This window comes from Camponotus vicinus, unplaced genomic scaffold, assembly GCF_025532165.1.
Source record: "Camponotus vicinus isolate PSW18456_S1 unplaced genomic scaffold, iyCamVici1.0 SCAF_11, whole genome shotgun sequence".
NCBI classification, from domain to species: Eukaryota; Metazoa; Arthropoda; class Insecta; order Hymenoptera; family Formicidae; genus Camponotus; species Camponotus vicinus.
Genome location: NW_028141947.1, coordinates 13,951,276 through 13,966,691, shown reverse-complemented (window position 1 = coordinate 13,966,691; position 15,416 = coordinate 13,951,276). Strand labels below are relative to the sequence as shown.

Below are 15,416 nucleotides of genomic sequence, written 5' to 3'. Positions count from 1 at the left end.
GTCTATATGTGTCGAAATCTTCATGGTCCATCGAGTTCACGTAGAAGGTCGTGGAAGGAAGACAGTTACGATTGTCCAGTCATCCACTCGATTCCACCTGACTATCTACTTATCCCTTTATCGACAAGACATGTATCGTGCATACATATTCATCGTGCTATATGCGAGAAAAGAGGTCGCAATTTTCTTAAACATTTAATGTAAAAAACCGGACCGGTTCTTTGTCTAGCTTTTAGTCGGATTATACACGTAATAACGCAACAGGTTCCAACATTTATTTTCTCAGATAAGTGTTGAATCACTCTACCCGGAAGTAGTGTGCTTTTAATTCGGAACAACAAAAGAGCCAGAGTATTTACGTCCGAAGCTTCTCCGAGATCCCACAAGACACGTGAAACAGTGCGCGCAACCGGGACTTAACCACGTGTACATGAAGACCGGTATTAACTGCGCTTACCCGATGCACACCGCATTCGTGTGAAAATGAAACGTTTTTCCGCTTCTTAGTGCACTCCTGAATAATTTTCGCGAGGACAATGTAGCGAAGACATACTTGGCTCACCGAGGTTTTTAGTCTCCTCGGACGTGCTTAGCATTTTCGTACCATGGTCGCACGAATGAAGCATGGAATGAATCTGCATTTTGCGCGGAAGATTAATACCCTCCCCTTTAAAAAAAATATTGAAATGTAAATTGTAGGCGAAATATATTCCGCTATATTGTTGGAAATATGCATCTTACGGTGAACATACGTTTTTTAATAAACATTGCTGCTCTCCATCTCCGATGCTTTTAATTTATAAAGACAAAGGAGAATTCGTGGTTCTATTCTGAGATATTTCGAGAAATACTGGAGACCCGCGAAATCGTAATGCATGCGATCTTACCGTAGGAAACTTGCAATATGCATACTTGCACATACTTGCTCAGAGATAAAAAAAAGTGACGCGCTTACGTATCTAAAAACTTTTCAACTCATTTTGAAAAACATGCTGTGTACGTATTTTCAGTTATAGTCTAAATCAGCTTTCTCTCACTAACAAGCATTTTCTTTCGTTTAATATTAAGATTAAAATCTCCCGAGTCATCCGTTTTACACATGTGATTTAAAATTTAATAATATAATATTATTACTTGTATGTGTTAAAAAAGCTTATACATATTGAAATTATTGCTCTATATAGGCTGTATGAATTTATCATCTAACAAAATTGTACTCTACGTATCTCTACCGCGATATTCATAACATAAATGACTCGAGTCTTTGCGTATTTCATGAATAGTATTAATTCCATAAACGACTACTCGCGACTTAAGTAGCTTTATCGTTATGAGCTTTCGAGTCAATCGACTGTCCTCATCTCGAAGTCCTTGTGCCATATTGAAAAGAGGGATCAAAGTGTCTCTATTGACGAAGTGTTGCTGCTTGTCTCGTTGCGAGAGTTACGTCGCCGTAACTCTCGCGATTGAAACAGTTGTTTTCGAGCTTTTCGAGACGATTTAACAACGCTTTCACGGGTTTAATGCTCGTTAAAAGCTGCGCGAGAGATGAAAGTGGTAGGAATCGCGTAACATGAAAGGCCTTCTCTGACCGATGGCTTGAATGCGGCGTGGATGTAGATATACAGGCAGGAGAATGCGAGTTATGCGACCCCGCCGCCGACCTCGGTGAAACGGATTTCCCGCGGCATTACCATAAGATATTGGATTCGTGAACCAACGTATTTATTTTACGTGATGGTACGCGATAGAGTCGCCGGTAAAACTGGAACATATGTTACGCAAAAAAAAAAGAGACAAATGACCCGAACTTGTTTTATGTCTGTGAAATTTTTCTTCAAGTTGCATCATTGTCGAATAAGTTTAAAGTTAAATGATAAAAAATATAATAATTATATAAATAAAACAACAGCCTTGATGTAATAGGTTAATGAGATACGAATGTCGCATCTGTTCTCTTATATCGGAATATACATTATCGAGATGAAACAGCTGATATAAATTGCGTCGTGACAGTTTTAATTACGTTTACCACGATCTCGCAAATGTGCGCGGCGATGGTAAATAGAAGCATATACATTACAACGGAAAGTGATACTTTTGGTACATACCTTGAACCGGAGCGCGGAATGGGGCGCGGAATGGCGACGAAGGCGCCGTCCTCGACGAAGCTGACTTCCGTGCTTCTCGTGGCGTCGAATTCCGGTGAACAACCCCACGTTACGGCTGTTGCCTCCGACTGGCCCTTCCTCGACCTGGCGTATTCTATAACTTTGGCGCCATTGTAGATTATGTCAGCCATGCATCCTCTCAGATAATCTGTGTGTCCTGCGAATCAAACGGGCGAAGAATTTTAGTCTCGCGAATCATTCTCGATACGTAACATCGACGGTGAAAAGGAACGAAAGGGCGCGATGGAATTTCGAATACATACGAAAAATTTATTTATATTTTCAATAAATTTGCAAAATGTGTTCACGCGTTTTATAGATAGAACTTCGTAGGTGGTATCCATTAAACATATTAATGAGGTCATTATTGATTTATGTCGCTTGAAACGTTACATAGGAATATAACCAGGAACGATTCCAATTTCAGTTGAATGTCAGTTTTCAAATAACGGCAGATGTAGCTGTCAATTTTTATTCTAATTTTAGATCGCTTACAATTAATAAATCTAAAAGAAACTGATTACAAACGATTAATTGTGACATATTTAATATTCATCGCCAGAGAATACAATCAATACATAAGCATAAGTGATTTTTTGCCATAATAATTCTTTTATTGAACAGAGATCATAGCGAGAAAACAAACAGATGTTTTTCTTGACCCATTTTATTTAATTGTAAAAATCCGAACATGTTTTTAAAACCCAATTTCGAGAAATCAAAATTTCTTGGAACGTTGCGGAGAATTATATATATATATATATTATGTGTAATACATATAATGCGCGATACAGATAGTGCACGTTCTACTTGATATCTGTAACAGATGCAACGGATTCGGCGAAACTGGCGGTTTCGCGCCGCGGGCGGTTTCGCTGCAACACGAAGTTAATTGTCTTCGTGTGTGACGAGAGCGCATCTCGAGGTAAGTTGGTGGATTACCCTCGAGCTACGGTGTGTCGATGCCTGTTAAGACGATGCTGTCACTCTACACGCGACAGAAACCGACTGGATACGTGTGTATAAGCGGTCCGAGAGCAGGCGTTTATTTGGCACGCCACGGAATCACGGAGACAGTTTGTGACGGAATGCCGGCGGTTTCTCTATAAACCAGCCAATCTGTTTACTATATCGTTGCGACGTACCGATCGTAGCCTCGCGACACCATCGTCGGTCTTTTTACATAATGCAAAATTTTATTGATTGATAAGATGTTTTGGCGCACGGCCAATCTCCCACTCTCTCCCCTCATCGCGCTGCAGAACAGCGGTTTACGCGTCTCTAAATATTGGCGATGGATTTGCCCAGCATGGATGTTGTCACACATCGGGGCAAAATAACAATTTTCGGAAGATAGATTTGCATAAGTAACAACAACGATATCTCAATGATCTTATTTTGATGAACTGCGTTGGTTTTAATAAGCATCGATTTTATCGAATTATACGCTAAATGGAGTTCTCTCTTTATTAAATTTTGTTTGTTCTTTTAATTAAAAATATTTTTATATCTATTTGTTCATTACGGTTCAATAAACGTCTAAATTATAAATATGTTAATAAAAAATTAAGATTTCTATATGCAGTAAAATAGAGAAAATATAAATTTTATATTTATAGAGCATGAGAAAAAAGTAGCAGACAAAGAAATTATTTAAGAAAGGGGGAGTTTCTCGCACAGTATATAAATCAAGATATTTCGCGAAATAAAGATCATGTTAAAAATATGTCACAACAAAATAGATAATTTTTAAAATAGTAAGATTTCAGATAAATTTGTAATTTACATTTACATAATAACAAGAGAACTTCTCTCTCTTGTATAAATTTTAGGATTTTAATATCGATACATTGAAATATATATGTATATCTTTATTGATTTCTCGCAACTATCAAATATACGTTGTGCGGCGAGAATATTCTCTGTTTCTACGGAGAGGCGAGAAAATGGCGGTCGATAAGCGAAATCCACGCTGAGAATCTTGCATCGATTATAGGTATACGCTTCCATTGTACAGTTTTGTATATGTACGTGCGCATTTTTTTATTTATACAGATATAACTAGGAATATTGCACACACATATATGTGTGTCAGCGCTATACACGTGTCTCAAAATGTGAACAATTGAAAGAAAATCATATATATATACATATATATTAATTTGCACATACATTTAATATTTACATTTAAAAAGAAAGATTTGAAGATATAAATTAAACTTTAAAATTATAGTTAAGCGACTCTCTGTAGAACTGTATTATCTCTTTGTTTTAACTTCAAATAGATTTATTTAATTTCAATAGAAACTTATCTTGATGTTTAATCTCTGTACATCGAAAAGCTAAAAGCCAAAAAGGGAAGAGTTAAATCTTCTGCAGAGGAATCTATTGCAAACTGCTTCAAGAATCCTACAAGTCTGCGAGTAGTTGATATTATTTTCGGGTCTTCTGCAACCCTATACAGAGTCTGTACCATAAAATGAATTTTGCACCCTCCTTCAAATGCCGGGGAGGTTGTCTCTCTTTCTTTATTCCTCGAGAATTTAGCGAGACTCACTGCCAGAGAATTAATAAGACCTTCTCCAAGGAGTGGCCCACAGGGTACAAATGAATTGTCATGAATATGTAAATTGAATTTCGAGCTGGTCGGCGAGTATTATGCGTGACGGCCGACGAGATAACGATGGGGGCGTCTACAGGGAGAATAAGAGAGACAGAGAGAAATATGGAGAGGGAAAGAGAATGATGCTGTTTGCGCTGATCGTATTCAATTTCGTTCGCGTCAATTCGAATGGAACGACTTGGTTAAATTTTTTGTTTTACTTCGGAGAAATGATTATCTCGCCGCTGCGGCTGATGCGCCAGGCCTGTATTAAAGAGCCTAGTCGTTATCAAGCTGTTTGTGGTATATATGGAACACGAAAGGTGCAGTCGTTTGGGTATAAGAGCCAAGTTTATTTTAAACGAGTCATATACGCTCGTAAATATACACGCACAAGAAGAAATTGTGAGCACAACGTCAAAATTATGATTGCGCACTAATATAAATAAATACTGGTTACATCTCTGAATCCATGAATTCTTATTCCTCGCAAATTCTTACATTTCCCGCGAATTTTTACACTTTCACACATTCCTCCGTAAAATATTCCAACAAAATTATTTTCTAGCGTGCTTTAATTTATTCTAGTTTATTTTGATCCTAAAATATATTATTTCACGCTTTCATCTCACGTTTTCAGAAAGACTAAAAAAATAATATGATTTTTCTTCGTGTAAGATTTTTTTGTGTGCGCAACGGATTGAAAATAGAAAGGATATCTTTACCTTTTCTTTGTCGTCCAACTCATAGTGTTCTATGACCGATACTATAGTGAGTATACCGAAGCAGAGAAGAACGTAATCCGGAATTTTGCCACAAAGGCGTAATACAGCCGAACGTTGTAGCTGCAAAAGGCGAATGGAGAATTTTCCAATCGCCATTTCTCACGAGAGACGTATCGAGACTTTCAATTTATTCGTGGTGCTAATAGAATTGCGAGCGCGATAATGAAATTAGGACCGGCAACAGGATTATGAACGTGATCGACTTGATGAATATATTTTCACGATTGAGCAAAGTTACGCGGGCATTGATGAAACGCTGATCGCGTGATATTTCGAACAGTAATTACGATCATTACTAGTGCACGAGACGAGTCTCATTACATGTTGCCGTTAACACAACGAAAACAAAGGCAAATGTTTGAATTACATTCCCTCGTTCGTGCGATTTTGTGCAACGCGGACTCCCAGTACTCCATTATTTAAGCCGTGCCATCGCGGAAACACGAGACGGCGCGTATGTCATACTTTCAATATAATATCAGCTACTGTACCATTATAATCACCTGTTTTCGCTCGTTGTCACGATTCAGCATAATGGTAAACAATTGTTTCACTATTATAGTATGCAGTATTATTCGAAGCAATCATTCAGAAAACGCATATTGTGACATTTTTAACGATCTCTCTCTACACGAATCCGCTTTCACGTATAAATTTAGAAAATTTAAAAAATTTTTTATAACATAATTTCTCAATCTCTACCAGTTGTTTATTAATAATGATTTATAATGCATAATGTAGTTTGTTTTTTTAACTCTGTTGATAGCATTTTACAATTAGATTCATCGATCATTCATTAATATGATTACATTTAAGAGGATATCAATAACATTCATTACTAAAATTGAGGGAAAGTCCAAAAAAAAAGATCTCTAATATTTCTAAAAAATGTATATAAAATATATCTAAATTTTCTAAATTTATACGTGAAAGCGGATTCGTGTAGAGAGAGATCGTTAAAAATGTCACAATATGCGTTTTCTGAATGATTGCTTCGAATAATACTGCATACTATAATAGTGAAACAATTGTTTACCATTATGCTGAGTCGTGACAACGAGCGAAAACAGGTGATTATAAGTTTTTCGTTGAAAATTGTTGCTTAGGATTAATTAAAGATTGTTTTTAAATATAATATCGCGGAATTTTATAAAATACAAAACAAATGTTGATAAATATTAAATTATTTCTGACAAATTTTCTCTTTGATATTATTATTCATTGTTTCAAAAAAACTTGCTTCCGTTCATTTATAATACAATTTATAATACAATTTTATCCATACGCGCTAGATTTTTTTTTATTTTGATTTTTTATGCTCTACAAATTTTCAAATCTTGAAAGTTATGGTGAGATTTTATTTAAGAAGCACGACGTTTCATATTTTTTATTTATGCTATCTTCATCCCATCTTCTGGAATTGCCATTACAGAAACCATTACAGAAGCCTGCCGAAACAATATCATTTCGACGATGTCGTTTTGTGTCAGTTAACATAGTTCTCGCTGCAATTTCGTTGCCGCAAGTGGACTCGAATATAACACAATTCTAAGAGATAATTCATTAAGATTCCATGATTGCGTTATAACTTTGTCCTATATCATTGTATGAGCTATTTCTTATTCATATTTTAAAACATTTAAAATTTAACATATAAATATTCTGATATATTTTGTATAGCCACTTTTCACTTATATTTTATTATATAAATAAATAATCTGATATATACGCAAATATTCGTACAATATCATATAGATTTTAATTATTGCATACATTGTTTTTGTTAATAAATTAATCATGCAGTGGAAATATTAATAACATTACGTGAATAATGTACTAAATTTATAGCCTTTAAATTATTAAATATTGTTATTTATTTTATACACACAATGTGTATTATTGATGATCGTCTTTTCTTCTTATTAGTGCTTATCAAACTGCCATAAAAAAGGAAAAAGATACATAAATACATATAAATATGATATTTGATATTTGATATTATTCGTAAATTGTCGAAGTAAAATTAAATTCATGCATATCGAAGTCTTAATTACTATTGCTTTTTAAAAACGCGATTGGTTTTCTGATTTCGAGTATATTGGCATTATTTTTATTACAATTCATATCGTCATTTCAGAAAACAAAGAGATGCGAATAACTATGCTGTCATACTATTGATGCTTTTTATCACAATTTATAATTGAAACCTATCAAATTTAATTCATCTGCGAGCTGCGGATCAATTTACCGCATAAATAATTATTAATTTATTAATATTATATTATCTCGTATGCTCTCTGTAAAGCTCTATTTTTACATTATTAATCGCATGACTATTGTGATAATTTTATTTTTTATTTTTTACAGTACGCTCTGTAATTGAAGGAAAATATTAAATTATTTTAATGTTTATTTAATGTTTTAATGTTTATTAATGTTTATTTTCTCAAAGAAAATTCAATAAAAATAATATTTTAGCAAATCACGCACAGCAATCATATATTTTATATACTCTGTTGTCGTATCTCAAATTATTTACGTTTACTTGTACATTAATATACAGTGACGAGCAATAATATGTAGGAAAAATATTCGTTCTGATTTCTCCATCGTTCATTATTTATGTTTATTATAAAGTTATTTTCTCTTATATATTTTTACTTTATTAATATTTTTTTACACACATGTGACGTGAACAATTTGCATGAAAAATATTTTATTTTAAAATTTTTAACGACACAGAAAATGTCTCATTCGAATATGTGTGCGAATTATTTATTAAGCGCGATTCTTGATTATCTAATCTCACAATTGTCCTTACGGCAGTTGGGTGAGATTCATTTAACGAAACAAGATGAAGGGAAAGGGAAGATAGTCATGACCGCAGCGCAAATGCAACATCGACAAATGTGGTTTTTGCTGGTGCGCCGTATCGAATCTAGTTCAGTTACGTGGTGAGACAATTTAAACCGGATAAACCAAGCCTTGTCTGCCCTTCCTTTGCCTGTCCTACCGTCTTACCTAGAAATAATTCGTTGAAATAGCCTTGTCCGCCGATGAAAACGCCGTAGTGTATGTTCAGCTCGAAGAAGCGACCCGGTAGTTGCGACCTCGTTGTATGTATGACATCGATCTGTAGGCTGATGTTGGCCTCACGTCTCGTCAAATTGACCTCGTGCCAACTGAGGTCGTTTAGTGTCAATCCGCGAGCGCTCGCCATCTCGTTCTCGCCTGCGCCTAGATTAATGTGAACCTGCGGCAAAAAATAGTAGGAGCGGCGCTCGTAAAAGTCAGTCTCATTTTTTTACCAGAGTTATTGTAGACGCGCCGCTACCGCAAATGGGTTTTACGATATAAATGCATCCTTGTTTTGTTTTCCTTAGTCTTTTTTCAAAAAGCCGGTTGTTTTCCTCTTCGAAATAGAGTTTTGGTTTCCGACCGTGGACCCAGTGTGCTTTATAGCTTTTCGCACTAGCCAAAAACCATGTATCGCGGTATTGAAAAAATGTTATGGAAAAGTGTGGTTTTTACCGATGTGTGTGAGAGAGAGAGATACACGGATACTTTAAGATATTTAATGAACGAAAGCGACGACTGCGCACAAGTGTCGCAAGAAGCGTCTCGCCATAAGGTAGCTTTATCTTCTTTGCGGCCTCGACGGTGTAATCAAAAAGTTTTGCACTTATTGTGAAATAATTATACCGCACGGAAGAGAAATGAAATAAAAATCCGTACAAGCGGTACAATTAATATTTCTAAAAGCAAAATATTAAAAGTAATAATGTATCGTTATTTGCATAATTATTTACGCTGTCGAATACATAATTTGACACGGATATTTAATTTTATCTCGATACAAATTGTTGGAAATTCGAGACTTTGAAAATACATATTTGATTCATCATTTTCGAGTTCGCGTCGAGAAACAGATACAAATCTGCAAAAAAAGCTAGATTTGGCAAAGTAGGTGTACTAAGCTTGGTACACGAGGTTGTCTGGCGCCAGTCATGCCCTGCAAATTCTCCGACAGCGTGAGCTGACAGGAATCCGACAGCTCGAGGTTTCGTGTATTCCGTCTGCACTTGAAGCACTCGTACAATGAGTTTACACGCCGAGAGAATGAAGAAGGCAGACAGCTAGACAGACAGTGAAAACGGCTCTCGGTTTCGCGCGGAAAATAAATGTCGAACCCCTTCGATAGCTCGTCGTCCCTATATTTGATCAATGAAGGAAAAGAAACGACGCGATTCGGCCGCAATTTAGCAGCGCCGCTGGCAGAGTCTTTGTCTGATTCTCGCAATTATGTTCTACGTTTACGTGTAATGCGTAAGAACCGCACAAAAGACGGATATAGATATGTATCATTATTTTCCCAAAACGCATCGCGCAACAGCAGTTACTGCAGTTACTTTGTAATCACACCGTCGGGGATTTCTAGTTACGCGTATAGTGGATTTACGATACATACCCAGGGGAGGATAAATTCAAACTCCTCTTCCTCCCCTTTACCGCGCACATTTAGATTCACAGAAACCGTCTAAATCAACTGTGGCTGATTGTTGTCTACCACACTTGTCGTCCAATATTGTTGATTATTGTAAATATTACATAATATATATATTTTTTAATAATTAATTTTCTTAACGGACAGATGGATGGTTTAAGATATTTCTACAGAATTTGATATTTAAGATTATCTTTTCACATAAAATTTGATATAAAACTCTAGAAAGACGTAATAAAAATTGATACTATGTATAAGTAGTATATATAGAGAATAAAGAATTTAATTTTTTTATATCAATTTGTAATGAATATTACTGTATTAAACATTTCATTAAAACTTAAATATCGAATAATTTAAACTTAAGAAAAGAAGAGAAATAAAAAATTGAAATAGTTGCGGGAAATAAATTTTTTTTACGGATAAAGACTACGTGTAGATAAATAATTCTCGGCACGTTTTTTATAGCCGCGTCACTTAAACCTTATGTTTCAACGCGGTGTAATGCATTATCGAGTTAGCAGATAGTACACGATGCGCTTTATCCAGAGGTGAAGTAGCAGGCTCCTGATAAAGAGGCTTTAATCGCGTCCTGGATCGAGCGTCCGAGACTTATAGCGTTCCTACTACGGCGTCGCGCTACTGTTCCTCGAGCGCGGTCTTCGTTGATCCTGTGTAAGAGATCGAGGAGCATCCGCTGCGGTTCTCCTCCTCTTAATGAAAAGTCGATCGTCCGAGACTAAAGTTGCAGTGGCGGCGCAGTCCAAGTTACTGGTGCACCGTCGGTTTTTACGATCGATCCGGTAATAAAGGCGCGAGCTTTTGCGAACCGAGAGCAAGGCTGGCGATAGCATAGTTACTACTACTGTTACTAACCGCTGATATTTCTTCTTGTTACAGGTAAACCTACCACTACTACGAGCAGCAGAATCCGCCGTCCAGAGTAAGTAAAAAAGAATTTATAAATTATAATGAAATATGAAGAGGGATATGAATTGCAGGGAGAGACATAAATTAAGAAAATTAAAGTTTCGAAACAAGTTACGTTTAAAAAGAGAGAAAGGGGACACAAAGGGAAAGAGAGGTCTCTTTTAAAATCGAACGCAGCAATATCGGGTAACTAAATGTAGAATTCATTAATATGTATAAGAGCGCGCGATATACGTCGACACTTTGTAGAATGTAAACGTGCTTCTGCGCACACAGTTGTCGAAGCGTCTGCGATGGTCGCATTAGGAATGCATCGACGATTGGAAAGTGAATATCGGAAACCACCGATGCATCCCGGCGTAGCCGAATCGTCGGATTATCCGCGGGACGTCGAGATAGGTTTAGACGGGGCTATTGTGATATACCGATACTCTCGCGTTTATCGCGAATACGCACACATAGATCGCGATACAATAGTGGAAGCGACGTACACGAGAGAACGCGACTGTCCGATTATCACTGCGAAATGTCAACATGTCGCAGAAAATTTCCCTTTCACGTCAATCGCCGATGAATGGCGTCGGGCATTGAAAAGTGAGCAATATCGCGATACGCTGCAGTAATTAAGATTTGATTCATCGGGTTATCGGAGGCTCAAGATTAACGATTGTTTCGCGCTCGAATGCAATCGTCGGTGAAATAAAACGCTCACTTTCTTTCTCCGTTAATTCGTTAGAATAGATATATTTATAATTCCCGTTGCTGTTTAAATACAAGGTAACGCCGAGAAAATACCTATTTGGGTCGGGAAAAATGTCACGCTTTGCTAATGACGATGTTTCATAATTACTAGGATTACGGTTCTCTTAACACGAAGAAGAAAAGTACAATACAACATTTTCTCTAATTATAAGGCATTATGGTCCATTATATTATTGTTGCTATCAAATTCTTAACGTCTCATCATTACGTTTCTCGGCACACTTAGCTTATTAAACATATTTTATCTTGACAAGAATTCGTAATTTGCTTATTTAAATTTCGTAAATTTTCATATTTTACACGCGGTAATAAAGGAAAAAAAAAGAAAGACAACTGTATAAACTAAATTAAAGGTAGTTGCAATAAGAGTGTATTTAGTAAATTTAATTAAAAATTCATAAAAAAAGGTAAAAGCAAGGCGCGCAAAGAGGGAAAGTTTTTCAAATCTTAAATACTACTTGAAAGTGGAGACCCGATTATATCGCCGGCTGGAAAGCGAGCGATACCGCGATATATCGTCGCAATTAAGTTCTGAATCGCCGGATTATCGCTGGATAGAGAGAGGGGCTTTTAAGCTTCCGGAGGCGTCGAGCGAGAGTCCTCTGTCTCGAGGAGGCACACGAGATCCCGGAACAGCCGTTGCACTTTTTACCCCGGCCGTTTATCCTGCCCTCATCCTCCTTAACGATCTTCTTAACAAATTTAATTAAGCTCCGACGGCAAAGCAGCTTCTTCGCGCTGCACAGACTTAACCCTTTGCGAAATTAGATTCACGCGGTTTTCACGCCGGGATTCATGCACGTAACCAAGATACCGCGCTTGCACGCGGCTAATGCACTCAGAATAAAGGGTATTTTAATACTGCATCGCGTACGGTTCTATTTCGACGTTAAGATTCAAAGTTTTTCGAGGAAACGAGAACGTAAGAAGCACGGCAGCCAAGATTGACGAGAACTTTGCGATTGAAATACGAGACAGCGTCTATCGAAGAGATGGATTTCGGGATGATTGTGACAACCATGGTAAAAATCGATTACCCTAATTGCGCTCGTCGGGAAAATAATATTAGGATCCGCGCGTCGGATTCTCGCGAATCGCAGCTCGCGATGATTAGGGCGCTAAGCACGTTTCATTCGTTGGTGGGAGCGTGATAATGAGTCATATAAAACATGAGAGTACGCGCGAGAATATTAATCGTTGGAAAATTAATAATCTGTGGCAAAGTTGTAACTTCGTTGCAAGCGCGCAATGTTCTTTGTACATAATTAGAAGCAGCGCCGGTCTCATCAACGGTTATTATCAAGAGACAGGATGTGGCTACTACGCGAGCTCTATCGCTGTCAGCGTTCTTCTCATTATGGTCCATGAAACTTGCTTATAGGCGTGCTATACTCTGTTACGTACATGTTTCATGTACGCGAGAACGGTCGTGTTTATTTACATTGCCAGCAGTCTTGACGCTCGTCATAATAACGTAGATATCGATCACGAAAATTCGCATTTCGCGAATATATTCAATCTGAATTGCAATTTCTAATACTAGAACAGATATGAAATGGAATTTTATTATAATGCGATATGTATTGTCGACGTGCGTACATGTGTTTTCACGTTTACAACGCTAACAATGTAAAAAATATCCATATAAATGTCATCGGAAGATAACGATATATGAGATATAATAAATCGTTTTCGTTTTCGATCTCGTTTCATGTCGCGGATGTTTTTCTCGGCCACTAAACGCGAGAGTGAATCTTTCCCGCTCATTTCACATGCATCGCGCATATAGCGTACACGTTTAATTAGTACGTGTAAATTAGCGCGATATACGCTCTCGACGAATGAATATTTGTTTCTTTAAGAATAATTTTCGACGAAACTTATTCGCGCTCGGGAAAACAGGATCACGAGAACATCAATCATTACTCTGTTTGCGCGTAAATCCAGCACGACTTTTCGACGAAAAAAATGCCTCGTCCCATTATTTGGACCGCAACGTTCATTATTGCGTAAAATCCGATCGAGTGATTTTGTCCGGACAGTTTTGACCGAACGTGTGAAATCCTGACTGATACGCAAAAAACGAAAACGCGTTGCGACGCGGCGAATGGCGTTTCAGGTCGGAACATCATCGTATCGAAGCGCGATAAAACCGAGTGTGTAAAAAAAAAAGAATTGACTTCACCATTGCGCGGTATCATCGTACAATTTCATTTCGCGAGACGTCGATGGATGGAAAAGACATTACGCGGTTTTGTTCTCGTTGTTCGACGTGTTGTAAAGCAGCCGCCATCGATGTTGACGCGCGCTACGTCATCAAGCTATCAAAAGAAAGATAGAAAGTCGATCTTTTAACGAGGACGTCGAACCGCTTATCAACCGCCGTGAAATCTTTCTTTATGACGGTACAGGCAAAAAAAAAAGACGCGAATTTACGGTGAAACTCGACGATCGTCGATTCATCGGCTGATCGGATACAATAGAAGTAGCGGCTAGTTAATTCTCTCTACGATTGAGGTGCAATTGCCATCGGTTGAAATGTGATACTCCGCGATATCGAAATCCACCTACGATTGATTTTGGTGGCTGGTTTGGTTGTATCTCGCTCGTTGGCGAATCAATTTATTGGTTTCTTTCTAGTACATGTTTGCCCTTTTCATACATAAGGTTCTGTCTATGACGTACGTACGATTTTTACATCAAAATAAAATACTGTGCGATAGGTACGCGGAATCGGCATTTAATTTTCAGTTTTTAATAAAAATTTTTAGAATACTTTTTAATCGCGCAGAAACACAAAATTTTGGAGTTGCTACTTTGTAGTCTTATCGATTTCGATATTATACAGTGTGAAGATATTATTCTATTCTTAACTCTTAAGCTGTTATTGTTACCTTTATTAACCCTTAACTATGCAGCGATGTTACAGATCACTGCCTTTGTTCCATCCCTTCCATTTCCCTTGTCCTTTAGCCTAGAACCTGCACTTCTTACGTACTTCTTTTTAATAATTTTTTCTTTTAATAATAGTATAAATGATATTTCATTCTAACAAATAATATCTCCGATAAATGGGGAAAGAAGCAAGGCTACATTAATTAAATGATAATCTAATTAAATGATATTTTTTTCATGAAAATATAAATATATATAATATATATGATATCAGAGTATGCACTATTATTGAAAGATATTTTAAAAAGCCACAGTAAACACAAATGAATGTTTATAAATGATTATGTAATGATAATAAGAATAAAATAAATAAGAATATGCGCGACATTACGAATCAATAATTAATATCTCTACGTATGTATATTCACGCGCGTTGTCCTTCAGCTCACAAAATTCATTGCCGATTAGGATCTTTTTCTGGATGCAATACCCCTCGCCGTGTGCCGTTGGACGCGTGCCATCTCTTTCGTTAAGAAATAAAAATCCCAAGGTAATAAAAACCGCGGACACGCGCGCGAGTGTTACATCTGCGCGAACGAGTCCTCCTTTTTCCTCGCGGTACCTCGCGAAGGGGAATATTTTAGCGCACGCAAGAATCTGTATTTTTTTTCGTGTCATGGCGCGTCTCTAATTTCTCCGCAAGGACACGGGGAGAGAAAAGAGAGACGGCCTGACAAGCGTATCGTAGCACGTGCGGTCCGTTAACG

The 15,416-nt window shown here is 37.1% G+C and overlaps 1 protein-coding gene across 8 annotated transcripts in view; it reads right to left on the bottom strand.

Moving 5' to 3' along the window:
- The window catches only part of Kon (chondroitin sulfate proteoglycan 4-like protein), a 52,193-nt gene that overhangs the window by 14,423 nt on the left and 22,354 nt on the right, over window positions 1–15,416 (bottom strand). For all 8 annotated transcript variants that reach the window (XM_083081531.1, XM_083081535.1, XM_083081532.1 and 5 more), the window contains 2 exons: window positions 8,580–8,811; window positions 2,112–2,328 (listed from right to left, as the gene is read on the bottom strand). In XM_083081531.1, coding sequence (XP_082937657.1) covers window positions 2,112–2,328; window positions 8,580–8,811 — 449 coding nt within the window. The remainder of the gene's footprint in view (window positions 1–2,111; window positions 2,329–8,579; window positions 8,812–15,416) is intronic.